Here is a 22,016-nt window from a genome sequence, read left to right on the forward strand (position 1 = left end):
TCCATTTTCCTTCACTTCTCCCCTCCATCAGGTGGGGTTTCTCCAGGCCTCTTGACCATTTGTCACCTCCCTAGCAACTTACTGCTGTTCTCTTTCTGCCTGTAAATAGGCACAGGGAGGTGCACTTTGCAGCAATTATGGTCACTGATTATCAATATGACCTTGAGATATACCGCAGAGGCTTGCTATTGCTAGCCCCTCCTCCTCTGTCTCTCTTTCTCCCTCTCTGCTCTGTCTTAGTTTAGAATGGCTCAACTTGCTCCTGGCTATGCAGCCGGTTGGTTGACTGACCGCAGCCAGACAGGAGCCAAAGACAGAAGCAGCTTTCTGGTCGCTCAATATACCACAATGAATCTTCCCCAAATGTCGATCGCAGTGTAGCCTTTTCTTCATGATTTTTTTATACACTACCATTCAAACATTTTTAGTACTACAGCACATTTTGCTGCAGATACCAACAAAGCATGTTGAGTTTTCTAAATCTGTAAAAATGTAAGAAAGTTGGGATGTGTCTGCTGTGATGTAGAGGATTCCACAATAACTGAGACAAGTGTGTCGCACTGAGAATTTAAAGCTAAAATAAAACTAATATTTTGAAAAAGAGTGGACAAATCTCATGGCAGATAATTTGACTATAAATAGACAATTACAGTACAGTAGACAAGTACAATTATTATTTGCCATTTAATAACTAGAAACATATCGCTGCTATGGGAAGAAAACTTCATATCTCTATGTTTGCTGCTTTTCGGTTTTTAAAGTAATTTGAAAATGCCTGTTGTCCTTTATATTGTATGTAAATTTCATGATGATTGGCCTAAAAGAAATGAACCAAAATGACTTGGAAAAAATTTTGGTTCCATCGACTTTCATTAAAAGTAAAGTAGGTTTCTTCCTTCTCCTGTAAAATAACCATTTTGGAGATTTCTTCTGACAACAGCGATGTCTAAACATACCATTGGATGTCTAGTTTATAGTATTACAATCTACATTGAGTAAGTAGTTGTATAAAATAAACATGATTAGATACAATCTACAGTTTGCTGAAAATAACAGTTCATCCACAAAATGCTAACAACAGAGTGTGCTAGCAGTGAACAGTTAGCAAAGCTAGCATTTTTTGTTCGCGTTATTTCTTTAAAAAATATTATAGTGGCTCCACATTTCACTGCACTCCCAATACTTTAACACAAGCCACTGTCTCTAGTATCCATTGACTTACCATACTTACAACATATATTGTAACCGCTATGCATTTAATGTAATGTAACTCAACAAACCCCTTCCTTTCCACTCAGATAGCTACGTTTGCTAGCTAGCATCAAAAGAGCCTAGAGAGGTAGCATTAAGAAATACTGTAACTAATATTTAGTAAAAAATGCCAGTTAAAATGCCATCTTGTCCTCACTGTTCTGCAGCCATGGCTATATTTATAATATTGAGGGTAGTTTGTGTGTTAAAGGACTTACCTCTTCTACCAGCTGCAGCATACGACGGGTGCTCTCCAGTGACTGTGGAAAGAGAAAGCAAACATTACAAAAGGAAGCAAAATCCAGCAGATAAAGATCATGACCTGTGATGTGTGAGGAGCAGAGAAGATAGTGACAATGCAGGCTAATCAATGAGAAAGCAGTTAGCATGATTTACAACAGTAAGGGTGTTTTCACACTAGAGGTTTCTCTGGAACTAGCTCCAATTGCTCTGTGAGTTCGGTCAAATGTTGCTGTTTTCGAGCCCTGGTGTGGTCCAGAGAACCGATCTCTGGTTCTCTTGAAATCAGGTGTCTGGGATTTGTTTCCAGTGAACTCTGGCGCGGCCTTCTGCGAGCGTGAAAGCTATCCAGCGCCGTGTGCGAGTTGCATGATTGGTTCATTTTGTAAGGTGACTGCTTTGACTTATTACGCCACTTCCCCTTTCAAGTTTCATGATGGCTAAGGAAAGGATCGTTGTGGAGAGCAGAGGGGATGGAAGTCCTTATAGACTTTGGATCGAAGAAGGCATTCAAGTGCAAATGGCCACAACCAGCTAAGTGTTTGTATCTAAAAAATAATAAAAAGCAGTGAGTGGTTGACGTTAGGGCCTACCGTTTTGCAACCTGCACGCAGAAAAGTTACGTATGGAATTGTGCAATCCTTCCATGGAATTTTTGTTTGTGAATTTGGAGTGATCTCCAAAAGGGGAGTATTGCTTATGAATTTCACCTTGAGTTTATCTCAGAGTCAACACAGCAACATTTTGCATGACTAATACTGTTTCATGTTTTATTTTCATGGCTCCTGTTTTCAGAAAGCCACTGCAGATTGATTTGTTCTGCCTTAGAAAAAAGAGCAATGCTAATGCAACAGGAATTTGTACATGATTCCGACAGGACTCCTAGTAAATTTGGACACAGTTTATTACACTTCATGGATTCAAGTTTATTACACTTGTCCTTAATTCAATTTTTTTTCAAAATACCATGAAACCAGTCATGTGCCAAGTGTGTTGTTATACCCCTAGTACTAAAGGAGCATTACTTGGAAGTGAATGTAGTGCAGGTTATTATAGACGTCTTATACAACACTATAGCAATATTATAGTTTCTTATTGTGTTTCTACAGTTTTTTTTTGTAGGAAAATCACAGGATAGGCTTTGAGCGAGTACTTGAGAGACCCACTGTAGCTTTCCACACCCTAGGATCCTGAAGAACAGAGCCTATGCCAGGAACTCATACCCCCCCATTCCCAGCACAGCCTCACTGCCTGCTGAGAGACACCCCCGCTTCACAGTCAGATGAGGACAATCCAAAATGGCCAACGTTAAAAAGGCCTACAGTTTTCCTGCCGATGCTTTTTGACTAAGACCAAATACAGATTTTTTATTGCATTTTCCTGGGCTTTGACACTGTGGTGAAAGACATTGAGGATTGAGTGTGTGTCTATGTGTGTGTGTGTTTGTGTGTGAGGAAGCTGAATCCTGCTTTCTCCAGATGAGAGAGCTGCAAAATGTTTTTGCAGCATGTCGCTGTGTTGCACTGGCATTTTAATATTCTGCTCAGCTGTGAAGATGATTCATAATGTGGAGCGGCAGAAAGAAGCACCACAGGAGCTCGGACTGCGCAGGCAAACACACATACACCGACCCAGCTCTCTTTTTATCTGTCTCTCTCTCTCTCTCTCTCTCTCTCTCTTTCTCTCTCTCTCACACACACAAACACATATACACTCTTCACACACAAAGCTGCAGCATTATGTAAGCCTGGGTGCAGGTGGACCCTCCCTACACCTGACACACTTGCACACACATCCAAACATGCGTGGGTCAGTTGCACAGTCACAGCTTGGAGAAGATACGAAACCAGAAATCTGTCACATGAATGAAGTAAACAAACAGAGCTTGCAATAGACTCCTGAATACTGACTCCTGAAAACTCCAATAGTCACCATCAAACTTGTATTACAAATTCTGGTTTTTGCTGCTTTTCTCTCCAAGAAAAATGTCGTCTGAATTATGAGGTTGTTTACCTACAAGCAAGCTCACACTGCTGCTCACTGGAATGACACAAAAAAAAGTCTACCATTGAACACTATTATATACTAACATCAGCTTCTCAAACTGTTGGCTACTGCTGCCAGAGCAACTTAACTACCCCATTTGACAAAACATACTGGTTTGCGTTGGGTGTTTTGGTGAGGTTGCCTGTTTTATGATATCAGTTTAGTGTGCAGCAGTGTGAGCTTGCATGTAGCAATAACCACATTTTGGCTGTTTAGTGGCCTCTTAATTCAGAGAAATGAATGTTTTTCGAAAAATGGCTCCATCATGCCCTCTGGTAAGCAAAATATGCTTAGGACAAAATGTACCCTGTTTGAAAAAATGCCATTCATTTCTCTCATAGACAAAGTCTGCCTAGACCTGTAGTTCATAATCTAGGCCTGACACTAACTATAGAATGATGACCAATTTCAGGGGTCTACGATCCATCTGAACCATCCCTCTGCAGAGGATGCGAAATGATTAACAGCCTAAAGCATTCCACTGGCAAAGCTGGTAGTCCAAAACCAGTGAGGCTATCACTGCACAGTTAGTAGAACATGGTACGGTAGGCATCTTTACAGCTGACTATATATATATATATATATAGCACAGTGATAATCAACTAAACAGTGTAAGATTGGGATTGTGTGCTATTTGTTTTTACGCATTGGTAATCCATGCAATTTACTTTCATGGAATGTTTGAATGCCTTCTTAAGTTAAATTTATCCATCTCCATGCAACCTCACAATTGAAAAAATTGAAGTATTACAATAGCATACTTCACAGCTCCTGCTCGTTTTGGCCTATCAGTATGCCTGTGGTCTCACTTGTGTTTCTTGATTAGTCAGTAACAGCTACAGAGAGTGCTTTGATGACTGCACAAGCATAGAGTGACTGGCCCTCACCTCATCGGCCAGCTGGTCAGCACGCTGCTGCATATCTGACAGCTCATTGCGCATGTCCGCGTCATCTGCCATGGCTGCTGGATGGAGTAGGTGGAGTTGGTCTCCAACTGGGAAGATCTACTGGGAGTCCGGGAAGGGCTGAGAAATGAGAGAAAGAGAGAAACAAATGCATGATACGATTCACAGAACAGCGTAGAACTCTTCAGTAATTCTTCCATTGCCCTTCAGTCAGCATTTCAAAAGGATCCTAAATGATGACAGATCACTTGACCGGACATCTACAGCCGTTTCTTCTAAATGGTGATTGATTTGTGAGGAGTGGTGCCAGTATAGTCTGCACAAGTGGGATTTAAAGGCTTAGAAGGGTAAGCATGGCATTTGAAGCCTATGCTGTCCCTTCTTTAGACCCATACCAACATAGATTCACTCACCAGCTCAGGATTAGGAATTACAGAGGTCGGTTAGATTTATAATCATAACTAAGCCGTTTAATTTATCCAGGCTAATTAAATGTCATAGATAGACACTCATATATTCAGAGAAACCTACTGTTTTCTCACATGGTCCTTATACATGCCATATACATGCCAGTTTCATAAAATAATGACTCCATGCCAACATTGACTGAGTTTATAGAGCAGCAGAGAGCTAAATATCAAGAAAAGAGAAGACCAGTCGCTTCTATGAGTGGGATTGTAACAAGCGTTTTCATGACTGTCGAGCTCAGCTGATAAAAATTCAACCCTGAGGAACTTGGTGTACCATCAGTGCTAGCTTTCTTCACGTCATGGACATTGCTTGACAGCCGGTTAGTAGGATATCCCCAGGGTATGTAAAGAACAGCTTGCTGGACATCTTTTTTTTTGGCCCCAAAAACAGTTTTAACATCCCACTTAAAGCATTCTACATATATACAGAGTAGCTCAGGAATGAAAGTACTGTGCATCAGCAGTATGTTAGGAATACCATGTTGCAGTCTGCAAGTGAAACATGAGGAACAGCTATGCAGTATTACATAAACAGTTCCCTTCAGACGATGCCTTCACAATTAAAAATCAAATTAGGTCTACAAAGGCATTAAAGATGTTATAAAAGAAGAGCGTGGCCCCCATTAATTGCGTAACCCAAACTCGAGCAATTAGACTTAATGCGGCGGCCTGACCTTTCACTGCACAACAGAGGATGCAGGATGGCATCTCCTTAATCACACTTCAACCTTCAGATGTGGTCAACTTCTCTTTTAGTGAGGCATCAGGAAACCAGTTCAGCCTACGCAATTTAAACAAGTCACCAAACATTCATTTTGACCAACAAATCGCTGTTGTTGGACCAAAACCTTGTATCTCCAAAATATAACTTTACAGGAGAAGGAAAAAACATACTTTACTTTTAATGTAAGTCAATTTTCCAAGTCATTTTGGGTCATTTCCATTGGTCCATTCATCAGGAAATTTGCACACAATGTATAGGACCAAGGGTACTTTCAAATCGTGTCAAAAACTGAAAAATGCCAAAAAAGGTTTTGTTCTGACAGCAGCAAAATGTAGCAGTAGAACTATTGCATCACATATGCTTCATACAGTACATACAGGTGCTGACCATTAATTGATTGACCACTTCTTTCGTCATATTGCTTTTCATGACAAGGTGATATTTAATCTCTACAATGAGTTTTAGTTATACTACGAAGCGTTCAACAAAATCCCTAAGAACAAGGCATATTGACTGGCCAGTGACTGAGGAAATGTATTTAAAACAACATCAGCTGATGGCGGGCTTAAAATAAGCTGAGGCAGCAAGAAGTATTCAGGTTGAGCATTAAATACATCGGAGAAGAGCAAATCTTTGAACCCAAACCAGATGGAGGAAGAAGTGCCACATCTTTGACTGCTCCATGTTACCTACTGTATGAAGTCCCTCTACAACTGGCTGAGAAAATCAACATCAGCGTCGAGTCTTATCTAGGTCAGTGAAACCCCCAGACTCATTCTCGACTAATTTACTGCCCCATTATATCCCTGCTCGACAGCTGCTGAAGTGCCCATCTTTTCATCCTGTTCCTCCTGCTACTCCGCCCTTTATCTCTCATCCTGCAGAAGCTCATCTGGTTGATATGGGCCTCCACAGTAAGACCGAACTCTGAATGAATGGCAGTAAGTGACTGAAAAAGCCCATTCCTGGCCAGTTTTGGTGATGGTTGCGCCCAGTTGTTCTGTAGATTTCTGCACTCAACTGGCACTAATTCGTTCTGCCTCTTATGCAATGTAGGATGAGTCAAACCAAATCTGCTCATTTGCTGCTAGATTGGTCTCTTTGAAAGAAAGGTCATTGAGAAATTGGAGCATTTGCATTGACATGGTTTCTGAGAAAATTCCTGGATACCATGCTTTGAACATCAGCGTAAAGCGGTTATTTGCAGTCCTGAAGAGGCTGTTGTGCTGTTTAAACCGTTCGGTCTGATGTTATCAAATATTCTAAAAAGATTTCAAATTCTGTGTTTGGACATTTCTACCTTCATCACACCAATCTTCATTTAATAAATGGCTCTAGATCAGTGGTCTCTGGAGAGATACCTTCTTACAGAGTTTAGTTCCAACCTGTATCCAATAAGCTGCCCTGCCCTTCACTTAGCTATAATACATCTGATCCAGCCAATCAGGCACTTGGGAAGCAGTTGATTAGCTGGAGCAGGTTTGGCACATTGTGGTTGGAACTAGGCAGGAAGGCAGGGTTGGAGACCCTTGGTCTAGATTAAACATGTAAAGTTGCTGTAGGTGGATAAGACAGATATTGCGCACCTCAATCTAGTTGTTCACATAGTCAATTCTCTTTGAAGCTCTTTAAAATCTACCTACGCCACTGCTATGTCATCATATCCTGTCCTCCTCCATCGACGGAGGGCCAGAGAACAGAGCGACCGGAGTTTAGAGATGAAACCCCCATTCTGACGCATTGACCTGATCTCAGCCAGAGCCCAGTGGGTGTTCTCTACAGAGAGAGGATAGCTCCTCAGAGGAGTGCATACACACCCACACACCCACACACACACACACATTGAACACACATAATGGCATAAAAGGACAGACTCGTCACGGTATAGTGAAGTGGGCTATATTAAATCCTGCTTCACTTAGACATTGTAAACATTTCAGGTTTATTAATCTTCCCTTTCACTTGGCAGATGGCAGTGGAATAACACATACAGCATCACGATCTGGCAATATTAAGTATGCATTATTTAGTCACTGTTGTCGCCAGTATGTCATTATGCCACCTTGGAGTCATAAAAGATGTCATTTTGTGAAACATAGTCATCCAGTGTGCTATGATGAAAAAATACACAGACTCTCATTTCCAGTCCCTTGACAGCTGTCATTATTTCTTCCATATATAGTGATGGCAGGCTGGCAGTAAACATGTCCATCCTGATCCCACTCCCCAGACACCCATGTTCAACCAAAATCACTATACCAGCGCAAATTTCATTTCACCTCTGAGCTGAGGTGTGCGTCACATCACTGATGTACACACGCTGGCAGTTTGGTCATCCCCTGACCAAACTGCCCAAATGCTGAAATGTGATGAAGGACAAAGAGTGGAAGTGGACACTAGGCATGCACAATGGTATCAGAATCATAGCAATTTCTGCAGATAATTACTTAAAAAAATTTATCACCTCTGGACAGATGTTTAGATTTGAGTGATATTTCAAACTAAAATTTGGTGCAGGGCTAATGTGCAAATATATCTTTCATTTATTCATTTTGCTGCATTTTTAACCCCACAAAAATCAATTTTATATTTCCCTATAATGCTAATCCAAGTCGATCTAGTCCGACATTCAACATTTTATGAATCTGTATGTATCTACACTGGCATTGTCCTGTACGTGGAAAATATGGGAGATCAGCCTTGACCCACAAGTACTGCTTCAGTACATCAGCCATTCAAAACACTGGAACATAAGTTATATAATTTATTCAGTTTCCAAGAATTTTCAAATAAAAAGCTCATTAACCTCAACCAGTCCGTTTAGAAACTTAAAACAATGACCCTACAAAACAGAAAATATCAATGTGAGTTTGTAAGTTTTTCTTCTCTATAGTGCAGTGGTCCACAAGTATGTGCACATGGGCATTTTGGGGCCTGTGACATGCTCATGATGTCAATAGTCTGGTCAGAAATGATTTTAACTTATAATAAAATTATTGTTTTGACAAGTAATAAATAATCAGGTAATATACCGAACAAAAATATAAATGCAACACTTCAAAAAAAAAAAAATCCTAGGAATGTGTTGCTCTGCAGGGTTTCAGACAAATCTTTTCATTAAAAAGTTTTGCATTAAAATATTACAAATAAAAACAAATACTGGAACCCAAAAACTTGGGTTAGATTTACCACAACAAAGCAACACGTTCCTTTATATGTGCTGTCCTCGAGAGCATGAAGCTTTAGCTAGACAGCTGCTTAGTCCTAGCCTCAACCCAGTGGTTATTCATCTTGTCCTGGAGTATCACTGTAGACTCTCCCTGCCCCCATTAACATCTGACTGAGAGCCACCTTAAAGGGGAATTCCACCCATTTTTCATAATTTCTGCATAATTCAGTCTGTGAGATGTAAACAAAGTCATTAAGAGTGATTTGGTGTGAGAGGGTTCACTGTACAGAAACATATCCATTTTAATTTCTTTACAGTGGTGGTGATAGGAACCAGAGGTTGTGATGTCTACTACAAAGTTCTTTTAACCAGTATCTAAAACCTGCTCATGTCGTTGGAGATTCTGTATGTAAAAATGTTCGGTCCGAGTCCAGACCCACATGCTGCCCTGTGCGGACCTGGACCTTCAACCGATAAACTAAGGAGAATTATTTAATTTTCCACAGGGTGGTCCTATTTTAATCAGCGTAACTAGCTTTAGCGGCCCAGGAGACTCACAGACCAATCGCATGTGTTGTAAATATCACACATGACATTACTCATCCAATCAGATCTGTGCACTACGATGAGCGCTGAGACTTGAGTGAGTGACGCCACACAGGGGAAGGACGAGGCGAGAAACAGCAGTCAGAGAAGAAAGTGAGCTAGAGGGAAGTTATTTTACGTTGTCTTGTACTTTATTTGATTTGATATTCAGTTGTCGACTGTATAAGATGTTGATATTCCTACTAGGCTACTTTGGTTTACAGTATATGGCACTGAGTCATAGTGCAATTTAGACATTATGATGTTCTGGACCTTTGCTTAAGGAAATTTAACCCTAACCGGACCTTACTGAATTTTAATTAAAGACCCCTGTTTTAGGCCAAATCTTTATTGCAAAAGTAATGTAAAACAATGTCTCAGACCATTCAGGCAGCATATTCATATCTATTTCATGTAGTAGTTTTCTGTGAGGGAGCTTTTAGAGGCCTTAAACATTTCCTGCTACCACCCTTTATGAATAATTCTGACTTGGTAACTTTTTCTGGAATGTCACCTTTAAACATTAAACCACTCTCAATAACTTTAACCATTAAATTATGCAAAAATGTTCAGTTATTAACTGATACTAATAGAGGTAAGCTGAAATACTGAGGTCTCGCAGAAACGCCACACTGAATGATTATTTCTGAAGATGCTTCGTAAATACGAGATGAGAAAGACGAGGAAGAGGCCTGTGCTGGTTCTAAAAGCATTGTGTGGAGCACTGCAGCAGTCAGAGGTGTGAAACGCTTGCGCTCAGTCTGACACCTAGCCAGTCAAAAAAGGCTCCTCTCTGCGCAGGAGTGCTTGCTGCTCCTCAGCCTGAACCGGCTGCCATTTTGTGTTTCCCTCCCTAAAACACAGTCTCTGTCTCTGCTGCAGCAATTCATCTTTTCTTCTTCCAAGCACGGCTACACGGAAACAGCTCTTCAGTGATAACAGAACCGGACTGCTCCTCTCGTTGTCTGCACTCTGTCTCGCCTGCTCAGGCTCAGAGTTCACCTTAAATCCCCTCGAAGGCGATGAACTCTTCATGTTTGACCTCTAAATCTTCGAGTCTGAGGAAACAGACGCGTCCTATGGGATTATCTTTGAAATCGGGTCATGATACCGCCCTTTTTTGCGTTACGTATGCTGATACAGATTAACCCCCCTCTGCCGACAGATGATACTGGACATGCTTCAGAAGACGAATCTTGTGAAGCATGATTTCCTACCGTTTAGTTCAAGCTATCAACTTAAGGCCATTGAAGATGACAGTTCCTTTCTCTGAATTACAGCTCTTTCATCATAATTCAGCCGGCGATGGACCCACACAGGCATCAAACTGAGGGACCAAAATCATGTCAAATAGTTAACCTTGAATACTCTGCACTAGAAACGCCATTTGGCTTAAAAAAGGAAAACATCTTGGCTTTATTTGGATAATCATTGGGTTTCTAGATATAATTTTCTGTCATCACAAAAAAAAATCACATTTTGTTACTAAACAATGTCAAAAATACAATTTAAATGGAAAATGAGGGTTCTATACGACACCAAAAGAGTTCTGCTATTGTTGTGATGTCAGGCTTGTAACAACAGAAGAACCCTTATCAAACAGCTTCTATACAGAAGCATATATAACACATTTTCCATCAATCGGAAGAACGCTTCCATGATGCAAATGACCCTTTAAGCATGCAAATGTTTTTTTGAGTATTAATGGATATACATAGAACCATTATTTTTACTAAGGAATCACTGTATAACCCTTATTTTCAAGAGCATAGAGTGAAAATGTGCTTGTTGTGTTGTTGGGTAAGGGGGTAAAGTTAGAGCAACTTCCTACCAGGCCAAATCACATGTCCTGTGTGGACCACAGTTTGGCAGCCCTACTGGCTATGACCATTATGCTGGTGCCCATGTCCATGCCTTTGATGGAAACCTACTGAAGAACCAGCGCTCCAAGCCACCCGTAATCAAAAAAGAATGACCTCAGTCTTGCTAATACTTGAGCGCACAACACAGCCTTCAGTATGCCAGAGTAGTCGCTCCAATACCTTCCTTCATACACATTAAGATGCTGGCATAGTCTCCTGGTCGTCTCTTTGCGTGAGGGAATACCATAAGTCTACGCTGCCAATTCTGATCCAGTCTCGCTCATTTATGAACCTAATTGCATCACTGGAGGACACTGGCCAGCAGTGTACTGTCTCTCTGAAACACTTGTAGGACATCTGTTTAAAGTGATTCTAAGTGAAATGCATTTGAAGTGAAAGTCAGTGAGCCTTGTAAATGTTTGTTTATCTATAAGGTACACTAACAGTGCGCCAGACTGATTATAACAGCCCGAAACATAAAATGCTTTCAAGATCTTCTCAAGGCAGGCAAGACTATCCAGTCTCTGAAACACAGAGCTGTGAATTCAGGCCGCTGACAATGCCTGGTGACTAATCTTAATTATGCTGCATTTGGGAATATGCTGTGACATTTCAATGGCACAAGATGTTTCATACAGCTTTCACTGCTCAATAGCACCAATTTTGCACTCTGTGTTCAAAATCATCAGCCTTTATTCCTGTTTCTGTGCTCTTATGTTGCTGCGTCACCGGCCCAAGCAGATGCGGTACTTTTTATGCCTTGAGCCTGTTCGCTGTGTCCACTGGAGAGGGCTGTTGATTCAGTGAGGGTCTTAGTGCCTGTTCAGTTGATCTGACAAGGGTTCTTTTCACAAGCCCATCTGTGCTCATTCTGCAGGTCCCACTGCAGTATCTAACCTCAACTAACGGCACTTCTATTAAAGCACACATGAGCCTCCCAACCCGCCCCCCACCTCATCTCTCCCTGCTGCCTCAGAGAACCTCAGAGATGCGACAAGCGATGAGCGCAACATGACAAGGATGGGTTGGGGGTCTTGTTGAGGAGGGGAGAAACCAAGCTCGCTTGTTACAGTTGTGCAACCTTAGCAGGCTGTTTAAAATTGAAAGCGTGACCTTCTCGTCTTTTTATTGCCGCTTCATGGTGTTGTGGCAATAAAAAAAAGGAAATGGCAGAGGAGTGAGGTTTCCACAGGAGCAAGCACATCAATCCATTTTTATGTTCCCAAATGCACCATGAAAATGTGATGGAATTTCCCTCCGGCTGTTCTTCGTCCCTTCCTCCCATAAACATGCCACACCCTCATCCTCAAAGGACGCATCCTCTGGATTACACTTTTATATTTTTTTATACATCATTTACAAGCAACTGTGTGGACGGTTGTATTTGTACACATCTCTCTGTTTACACTACATGACCTACATGTTGCCAAGATGAATTGCATTAGCATCTTATCAAGAGCACCGATGAAGGTAATTCAGGTCAACACTGAAAGGCAAAAATCCAGACTGCTGGAACAATGATACTATGCCTGCAAGCAGTGTTTTGAGAAAACAAACACAAGAGCTCAGGGGCTTTTAAGCTCCAACCTGAAAGCCATAGCAGGCAGGGGCACTCACGTCATGGCATCTTTGCCTGATAAATATTTCAGGAGCAGTAAAAAAAAGAAAAAAAGAAAGACATTAAAAGGCAATTAGGGAGGCCAAAAGCCAGGGCACACGAACAGATAAAGCCTGTGCTCAGCAGAAGCTCAGCATTACAGAACATTAACGTAGTCTACTGTAAGTGAATGCTGCATATATGTTTTAGGAGCCCTTCATTTCCATCCATCTGCTCTCTTCATCTTATTCCATGTAATCAATATGTGAGTAAATCAATCAGTGGTTGCTTTGACATCATTTACGGATCAGCTGCAGTCCCCGAGATTCTGCTTTCTGGACAGTATGGTGGCCACCATATGGTGGTATGGTGGTCAATTCCAGGCCTCAGCAGGAGAACATGTCATATTAGGTTGATGTGCAAAAAAATGAAAGGGTGATTCCACCTGATTGAAACTAATTCATGTTGTGCCAGCAGTATAGGAATTTAGTTCAGGGAGACAGTTGGGGATGGGGGGTGGGGGGTGGGTTTGACTGGCTACTCCAGCATTGGCTGGCTGCTAACTCAGTCACCAAAGCAGTGATGATGCTAGCTTCAATGGTAACAAAAGGTTTGGTTTAACAATTCCTTTTTGGAAATGCTCTTGTTTAGTAACATGGTCTTTCACACATTAACTGAGATTTTACATATCTCCTTATTTGTCTTCTGTTTGAGAAATTAATGATAGTTCATTCTTTCCACCAAACTCTTCGGAGTTTGGGCAAGTTTTACAGATATAGTGTGGCATATTGTAAAGTTTTTCAGAGGTACCCCGGGTAACCCCATAGTTACACTTGGATTCCCAATTTTCTACAGCGCCATCCTGAGGCAGAGCAGTGCTGCTGCGCTAGTTAGTTTGGAATACCAACAACAAAGCTCGCTGTTTGTGGGTGAAGCAGGATAAACAATGAACTTTCCCTCCAGAATTTTGATTTTGAGACATTCAGGGCGCCCAAGAGGTTAATTAGGGGGTCCCAGACCCCCCCAGGACAGGACCTCCTGTATTTCACACCTTGACTGCATCATTATCGAGTTACTGTTTAGCGTATTGTGCCATTTTATGCATGAATCCACAACATTACACACTTGTAAACAATGGACAGTCTTTGGGCCTGCGCTAATGTCATCTAAAATAGGATGGTGCTTCAGATCGATGCAGCCTAATCAGTGCACGTCTCCTCAGGAGAATGGTCTGTAATGCAAATATCTGATCTGATAAATGTCTCATCTAATTGTACTGTTTTTGAAGAAAGTGCCATTGTACCTGTGCCAAACTCGTGTTTGTTTGATGCTATGGATGTAGGTGATGCTGGGTAAATAAGAACTCTAGCACAGAATCGATTCAGCTTGATTACACTTTAGCCGAAAGATAAAATACCAAAGAAACAATATTAAAATGTATAGCACTGTGCAAAACATAGTCCTTGCTTTGTTTATCTAATTTCCACACAAAATGGCCATGAATTCCATTCTCAGCATCAGGAAAAGAAGCAAAAAAACAAATAGTAGATTAGACAGAAGCCTCAACAACTAAATATAGTATCAGACATTTTAGTATTTAATGTGTCAGCTCTCTGCCTCCATTTCAGACTTCAGTTTCAGTTTTTCACTTTCCTCCTCAGTAGCCAAGCAAGTTATGTCCTCAGAAATATTCCCTGAAAAATGATTCAATTGTCCTTGACTGGAAACTAAACAAAAGAAGGGTGGTCTCTGACTTTTGCACAGCACTGTAATTCCATGCATTTATGAATAAACTGTAACTGTGGTCCAAATGCTAATGTTTTCCAAGGACCAATAGATATTAGAATGAACACAGTGCATACGTGAATCTGACCGGATAGAAACTAAATGTAAAGAACACAACCGACCAAGAAATGGTCCGTTTGAAGGCCTAGCATGCTCATGTTGACAGACACAGATTAGGTGGCTAACGTGCCCATTGAGGAAGGGATTAGCGGATGGTGTTTTAATCCCTGGCACACAGGCTTTAGACGGGTGTGCGGCCCGTGACAGAGCTCAGTCAAGTGGACTTGCCCTCTCACATACACACTGCCTTGACCTACGGGCACATGCTATATCATGACTGCGCCTTCCAAAGATATCAATCCCAGTCTCCTTTTAAATGTTCAAAAAGCAAGAGGCAAATACCAGCAGGGCAGAGCAGGAGATGACCCAAGGTCAAGGATGGTATTTGACTGATTCATTGAAGTTTGTTAGTCTTACACCGGCTAGTAAAATGGCTCAGGTGAAAACTTTGCCTTTTAGCTAATCCCACTTTTATATAATCGTTTTAAGACCGTATTGTTATTAACGGCAGTGACGTCTCTTAATCTGATGTGGGCAGTTGTTGATCCACACTTGGTCCACCATATGCCCCCTTCTCTCCTTCCCTGGCTTGAATCAGTCTTCAGTGTTGTCAATATTTGCTGGATTTTAGAACGAGTACTGAATGAGAACAGGACCACAAAGAGGCTTCTTTCTGCAGAGAAGCTGATTATGCAGCACATATTGTCTTTTTTCACTCTTCTGGCTTCTCTGCTCGGTCATCCATCTTCTCTTTGCTTTTTCATTTTCCCTCTTCGCTCATCTGTTCATTCTCAGTAGTCTTTGTGACAGATGCTTGATTATGTCCGTCAGACTGCTTTGAGGAAGGCTAAAACAAGCAGCCTTATTTTAAAAAGGCTGCCTTAAGAATTTCTCCTGATGCAGCTGACCATGTTTTCTGGTTCACAGGGTCCAGCGTCGCAGCCTTGCATGAAAATGTTGCAGATTTCTCTGGATGCCATTTTAAATGAATTGAATCATAGCCTGAATGATATCATGGTGAAGAAGGTTTTACTGCTTTGAAACAAACGGTCATGCTGCAAGTCTCCGAAATGACTGATATAGGTGCTGTTTTGTGCTAGATGTTCTCTGTAACAGTGGTTCCTCAGCTGCATTGATAAGTAGGGGATGGAAAGAGCGGACTTGGAGACAATCCTAAAAAAAAAAAAAAATCTTCTTCACTGCTGTGCGTGCGGCAAGTGAGTTCTGCGGTGTGAGACGGAGGAACAGCATAGCGAGGCATCATTAAAAAAGCAGAGGGTGGGGGAAGTCGTGACATGAACACCCACTGCATCACAGCTGCATAGTCTGACCAGAGGGCACTGATAGAGAAGACCTCCCTAAACATATGTAGACCTCCCCCAACTGCTCTAATATAACAGACGTGGCAGCAGGAGTCGACGGAGCTTGTAAACTAATACAAATTTAATGATTTAATACAAGCTCAATTTGAAAACGTTAGACCCCTTCACCCCTTAAACTGCAGGCCAACTAATGCTATGACACAATACTCCATACCTACTATAAAGTATTAAATACATGATTTGAATAACTATCAACCAACTAATGTGTAGGTTATGTAGTTATAAGAGTGAGATTGAAGAGTGGGCTCACATGCAGACCATTACAAATTATGAGGTCATGAAAGGAAGGAAAAGAGGACCATCTGGACCACCTGTGAAGATCTACGCCTCCCACCGGACTCACCCCCACCATCACAACAGGCTAATCAGCTATCTGTGAGATAAGGCCCTAATCAAAGTTTAGACAGCTATGGTCTGAGAGGGTGATAGGAAAGTAAAGACGAGGGGAAACAGTTACGTATGTATCACAGGAATATGATGGTCTATTAGAAGGTATATTACAAATGAGCTGTATATGAATATATGAAGGTTGCCTGTTAACGATCCTTTCTAAACCACTCAATAATGTGGAATTGTACCATATGGCAAATGCAAAATCGTTGCAAATAGGTATTAAAGATCATGAGCAAGAATGCAAGGCAGTGATTTAAAGTGATGCTCAATTTAATGCGCTTTTAACATACTGAGTGGTTTTAACTGGTTTGGATATGAATTCATACTGATTTGACTACAGCTGCTGCATCTGAACTGGATGGACAGACAGCATTAACGAGGTCCAACAACAGACTTAATGGCCTTTAACATGCAGTGACATCAGAAGGATGCTTACCCATTCAAGTCAATGTAACTTATTTTTTACCTTGTTAGTTCACATCTCTGGACCATCTTATCCTGCTATGCAAAAGACAAAATGTTGTTTTCCTGTATTTTACCATCAACATGTAATGCTACCATGCACCAAGTGGCAGAGACAAATAATACTAACCTTATTGGTTATATATATATATAACGTAACCTATAACATTTCACCTCCTCCCACCACCCCCATCAAGAGACATGCTCAGCTAGCTCAGAGACCCTCCCTGATACAGCGTCTCACTCTGAAATGCATCGCGGCTCAGAAGGAAAATGCATTGTTTTTCAACCTTTTCAGCAACAGAATGCATGTAAGGGCTCAAGTAAATCCATAAAGGGTGTTCTGAAGTGATGTGAGGAGCACAATTTAGAGTCTTGTGGGTTTCAGTAATAGTAGGATTCTTCCTGCGTCTTTGATTGGCCATATTTATCCCGTTCTTACTCACTCACACCTCAGTGGGCTGCTCACTAGTGACCTGGGCCTTGCATTTTGCATAGCTGGTGTGTTCAAATAGGCCACATATAGGCCACGTATATACATACTATCACAACAAGCCAACACTCGGTCCTATTGAAATGCTCAGGGGAACAAATGACGGTGGTTATTTTATGGATTCGATAAAGGAGCCAATCATGCTGCTATATTGCTCGGCAGATCATGTGCTGCTGTTGATGTGGTTTGGAAGCCCCTGTGTGTTAGTGATTAGTCTTCTCATGCTAACTTTAGGTAAGAAGAACCTGCAGAAAACACAGTGAATGCATGAAGCAGGTAAATATATCGTGTAGTTTTCATTTGCATGCGTCATATTCCCTCGACGTCAGCACAAACGCCACCCATCAGCAAAAAAAGCACACAGTTCACACAACCATGGACTTTAAGCAGCTTTCAGTGTTTTCAGCGTCTATGCTACGAAGCTTCTCATTCGAATTCACCGTTCCACCTTAAATGGTGCAGTAGCAGTCACATTCTGGCCATTTAAGGTGGAACGGGGAACTGGAATGAGCAGCCAGCTTCAGCCTCGTCGCATTAAGGCGGTGAGAGAGTCTCTACTCCATGACAGGCTGCTCGTTTTAAAGGTAAATACAGTCGAATCCACCCCCATTTTCAGTGACATGCAGCCTGTGGATGGTCCAGCGCCATGGCGCAGTACGCATAACAACGCCAGTGCTCGCCTCTGTCAGTGAAGACCCCTTTAAAAAGAGCTACACGGATGTTTCATCGATGGATGTGTTCGTTAAAGTAGCTGATCTTTCTATCATGAGTCACCAGTTCTTCAGGGAGCGACCCAGCAGCTCTGCAGCGTTGATCCGCATTAAAGCGCCAGATGCACCAGCCGTGCCAAACAAGCAAAACGCCAACGTGCCTCTCGATCGCGACGGGCCAGACACACCGGAGGGCTACAGCGCGCCCTCGGAATGACGCAGTTTCGATGCCGGGGCTTTTAATGCCCATGTTTAAGCAAAGCTCGTTAAGATGCGACCATCGAGCTCGTTTAAGAGGGGGGTTTGTTGGTTTCCCGTTCGCTCTGAATGACTGATCATCATTCAAAGCCGAGATGGTCCTAAAACGCTGTGATGAAAACAGGCAGCATATGCAGGTGAAGGAAATGGGCACGTGACCGAGACGGAGCATCTGCAGCAGGCTTTCGGACGCTGCCCAACGCGCTGCTGACCGGACCGTCCTGCGAAAACGAGGCTGCCACGCGTTAAAAAGACGGTAGAGGTTCTAAATAGAACCGTTCGCACGATTAAAAGGTTCCTCGGGTTGATGAAGGATGTGTTTGGTTCTGTACAGAAGCTTTTGGAAAAATGGTTCTCTCTAGTACCAAGAAGGGTTCCGATGTCAAGCTTGTAACAACAGAAGAACCCTTTCCAAAACCGAATGGGACACGTTCTCCATCAATCTGGAGAACCATTTATCCACGCCATGGTTCAGAATAGAACCCTTCCCTTTAACTAAAGAACCGTCTTTTTTCCCGAGGGGCGAACATCGGGCTACTTCGGGGGGATTTGACTTTGGCGTGAATGTGTTCGCGCGGCCGTCATGAGCCGCGTGTAATGCGCTTAAAGGGGCGCGCGCGCGTGTGAGTGTGAATGGAGGCGGTGGTCGATGGCAGCCGGGGCGCAGCTCGGGGTGAAGATGAGCCTGAAGACGCCTCATCAGTGCGGGTATTCTCCACCGTCCGCCCCCGCGCGCCTCTGCCAGTGCAGGCCCCCGCCCCTCGCCCACCACTCTGCCTCGTCACGTAAACACGGCACAGCAGGGCTGGGGCCGCACTGTCTCTGTCCCCCTCTCTCTCTCTCTCTCTCTCTCTCTCTGCCCCCCCCCCCCCCTCTCTCTCTCTCTCTCTCTCTGTCCCTCTCTCTCTTTCTCATTCTCTCTCTTTCCCCCTTCTCTTTCTCACTCTCTCTCTCATTCTCTCATTTTCCCCCTTCTCTTTCTCTTTCTCTCTCTCTCTCTCTCTCTCTCTCTCTCTCTCTCTGTCCCTCTCTCTCTTTCTCATTCTCTCTCTCTCTTTCCCCCTTCTCTTTCTCACTCTCTCTCTCATTCTCTCTCTTCCCCCCTTCTCTTTCTCACTCTCTCTCTCATTCTCTCTCTTTCCCCCTTCTCTTTCTCTTTCTCTCTCTCTCTCTCTCTCTCTCTCTCTCTCTCTCTTTCCCCCTTCTCTTTCTCACTCTCTCTCACGAAATAACTGGGATCCGCAAACATAAATGCGCTCAGTGCTCCACTCAATAAGTTTGATTAGAGTGTCTTTTCTCGCCCCCCCACCCACCACCACTTTGGCAGCCCCCTCCTCTCTCCCAGTCCTACACTCTCTCTCGTGCTCTCTGTCGCAGTTTACCGTGCTGACAGACTCCCCCCCCCCCAACTCTTGTTTCACGATCTTTTGATACAGCTTGTATTTTTCTCGACGTCACGCCAGCTTGTCAGCAGTGAAGGAGCGCGAGGGCTGCGGATTAAACCTCCTTTAAGAGACCGCGTGCATTTCGGACAGCGCGTGCGCTTCGGTTCGCCGTATTGTCCGGTAGTGATTGATGGTCAAACGCACGAACCGAGGCCAATGAAATTCTAGGGGGGGAAAAAACATATAATAACGTTAAAAATTAGCAGAGAAATCCGCACAAACAGCCCGAATCAGACGCTCTGATGCGATGCGCGCGATAGGGCGGCTCTTACGCTACGGCGAAGTTCCTGAGTGAACGGGCGGGAGCTCCGGGGAAAAGGCGCTGGCGCTGTCCGCGGTGCTGAACCGCCCACATCGTGCGCATTAGCCCAGCGCGGCTCGGACTGCGCACTCCCAACCCCGCACGCAGCCCCGCTCTGCGGCTCCCGCCGCCGTCAGCAGCGCCGCTGACCAGACCCGCGCGCGAGCTCTGACGAGCTGGTTTCCCCTCAGTGACGGACACAGCCGGTCCCGAAGCCCGAGCTCCGTCCGCTGGACACCGTTTGCTTTTCGTGGTGATAGTTTTGTGATAATGGTGTAAAAGACCGGGTGGTCCTCGTCACGGAGCTCGTCCTTACCTGATCCCGTGTTGTGCGGATCGCCGTCAGTAGCCTGGTGGAGTGGACGGCTCTGCGTATCTCAACAACTGATATCTCGACCCCCTCGTGCTGGGACTGGCTTGCTGCAAAGGCACTGCGCGCGTTTGATGCCCCTTCAGTTCTTCTTCAATGGAGAGCAGCTCTGCCCTCGCCAAAGATGGCCGCCGCTTTGACGTCAGCGCCTTTTAATAGCAGTCTGGGGAAGGGGGGGGTGCGGTGGGGGGTGCGGTGGGGGTGAAGGGGGAAGTGGGGGGGGTCCAAACCACACGCACCAAACCAGCACAAAAAGACCAGCGCAGCAACAACGCGTGAATGAAGGAAGGCGTTTCGAGGCGATTAGCTGAACCCGGATCACGAGAACTTCTGCGTTTATACTGTGAAACCCCAACAGCGCGAGGAGAGGACAGAGCAGCGTCATTAGCCGCTCACACAGCCTTTATAACATCCTATAACATCACACATCAACGTGAAAACATCAGAAATATGAAATGAACAGCCCATTATAACTATAACGCGCCACTGACCTTGGAACAGCGCTTGGTGGCTTTGCTGTCATTCTTATTCACCCTTATAAAGGATGGTTCTTCAAGGGTTCTTCAGCAAAGGGGGTGGGTCTGTTTAGAACTATGAGTTCTATTCAGAACCACTTTGTGCTTAAGTGGTTGTTTGCACTATAAAATGGTTCTTCATATTGATGGAGAATCGTGTTGTATATGGTTCTGTATAGCACCAAAAAGGGTTCTTCTTATGTTACAAGCTTGAAATTACATATGTAAAAAAAGATGGTTCTTCAAGGGTTCTTTATTAAAGAAAACGGTTTTATAAACAACCACGAGCACTCAAAGTCATTCTGCATCATTAAAGTGTTCTTGTTGGAGAATGTGTTTTATATGGTATATAGAACCTTCTGGAAAAGGGTCTAGAACCATCAACAGCACATTTTCCATCACACTGAGGAACCATTTTACCATACAGAGAATTATTTAAGCGTGCAAATGGAACTCTGATTCTAAACAGATTCGAAATAGAGCCATTGCCTTTAGTAAAGAGCCCTTGAAGAACCACCTTTTTAAAGGAAGTAGATTCACCTTGTGAGAGTGCAGAGAGCATAATATTAATACATTATATACACTTACATTATATATACTATGACTATATCAGTACACGAGAGCATAACAGCAGACATATGTGATGTATAGGGTCCTCCTTTTTTTTTTTTGCCAATAATTTGTAGGTAGTTTGACCAGAGAGGATGGGTCTCCCCTTGTAAGCCTTGGTTCCTCCCAAGGTTTCTTCCTCAGCTCTGAGGGAGTCTCTCCTTTTTCCACTGTCTCCCCTGGCTGCTCACCTGTGGGTTTTACATTCACGTTAAAACTTTGTCTTTTCTGGAATTCCGTGAAGCTGCTTTGTGTCAATATCCATTGTAAAATGCGCTACAAATAAATCTGATTTGAATTTGGTTTGATAATACCAGGCTATATAAACACGAGGCTAAAATGACCAATTATAATTGTAAACATTTGTTTCTGTGATTTCTACTT

At 43.1% G+C, this 22,016-nt stretch overlaps 1 protein-coding gene across 2 annotated transcripts in view; it reads right to left on the reverse strand.

Moving 5' to 3' along the window:
• Window positions 1-20,643, reverse strand: part of snap25a (synaptosome associated protein 25a) — a 32,843-nt gene extending 12,200 nt beyond the window's left edge. Inside the window, exons 1-3 of one of the 2 annotated variants that reach the window (XM_037537751.1) lie at window positions 20,455-20,643; window positions 4,425-4,562; window positions 1,470-1,511 (exon numbers count right to left, since the gene is read on the reverse strand). In XM_037537751.1, the coding sequence (XP_037393648.1) occupies window positions 1,470-1,511; window positions 4,425-4,496 (114 nt within the window). In that variant the 5' untranslated portion in view covers window positions 4,497-4,562; window positions 20,455-20,643. The remainder of the gene's footprint in view (window positions 1-1,469; window positions 1,512-4,424; window positions 4,563-20,454) is intronic. The other variant, XM_017718442.1, reaches the window with a different exon arrangement.
• Between the last annotated feature and the right edge of the window lie 1,373 nt (window positions 20,644-22,016).

Source organism: Pygocentrus nattereri, chromosome 4, assembly GCF_015220715.1.
Source record: "Pygocentrus nattereri isolate fPygNat1 chromosome 4, fPygNat1.pri, whole genome shotgun sequence".
Classification (NCBI taxonomy): Eukaryota; Metazoa; Chordata; class Actinopteri; order Characiformes; family Serrasalmidae; genus Pygocentrus; species Pygocentrus nattereri.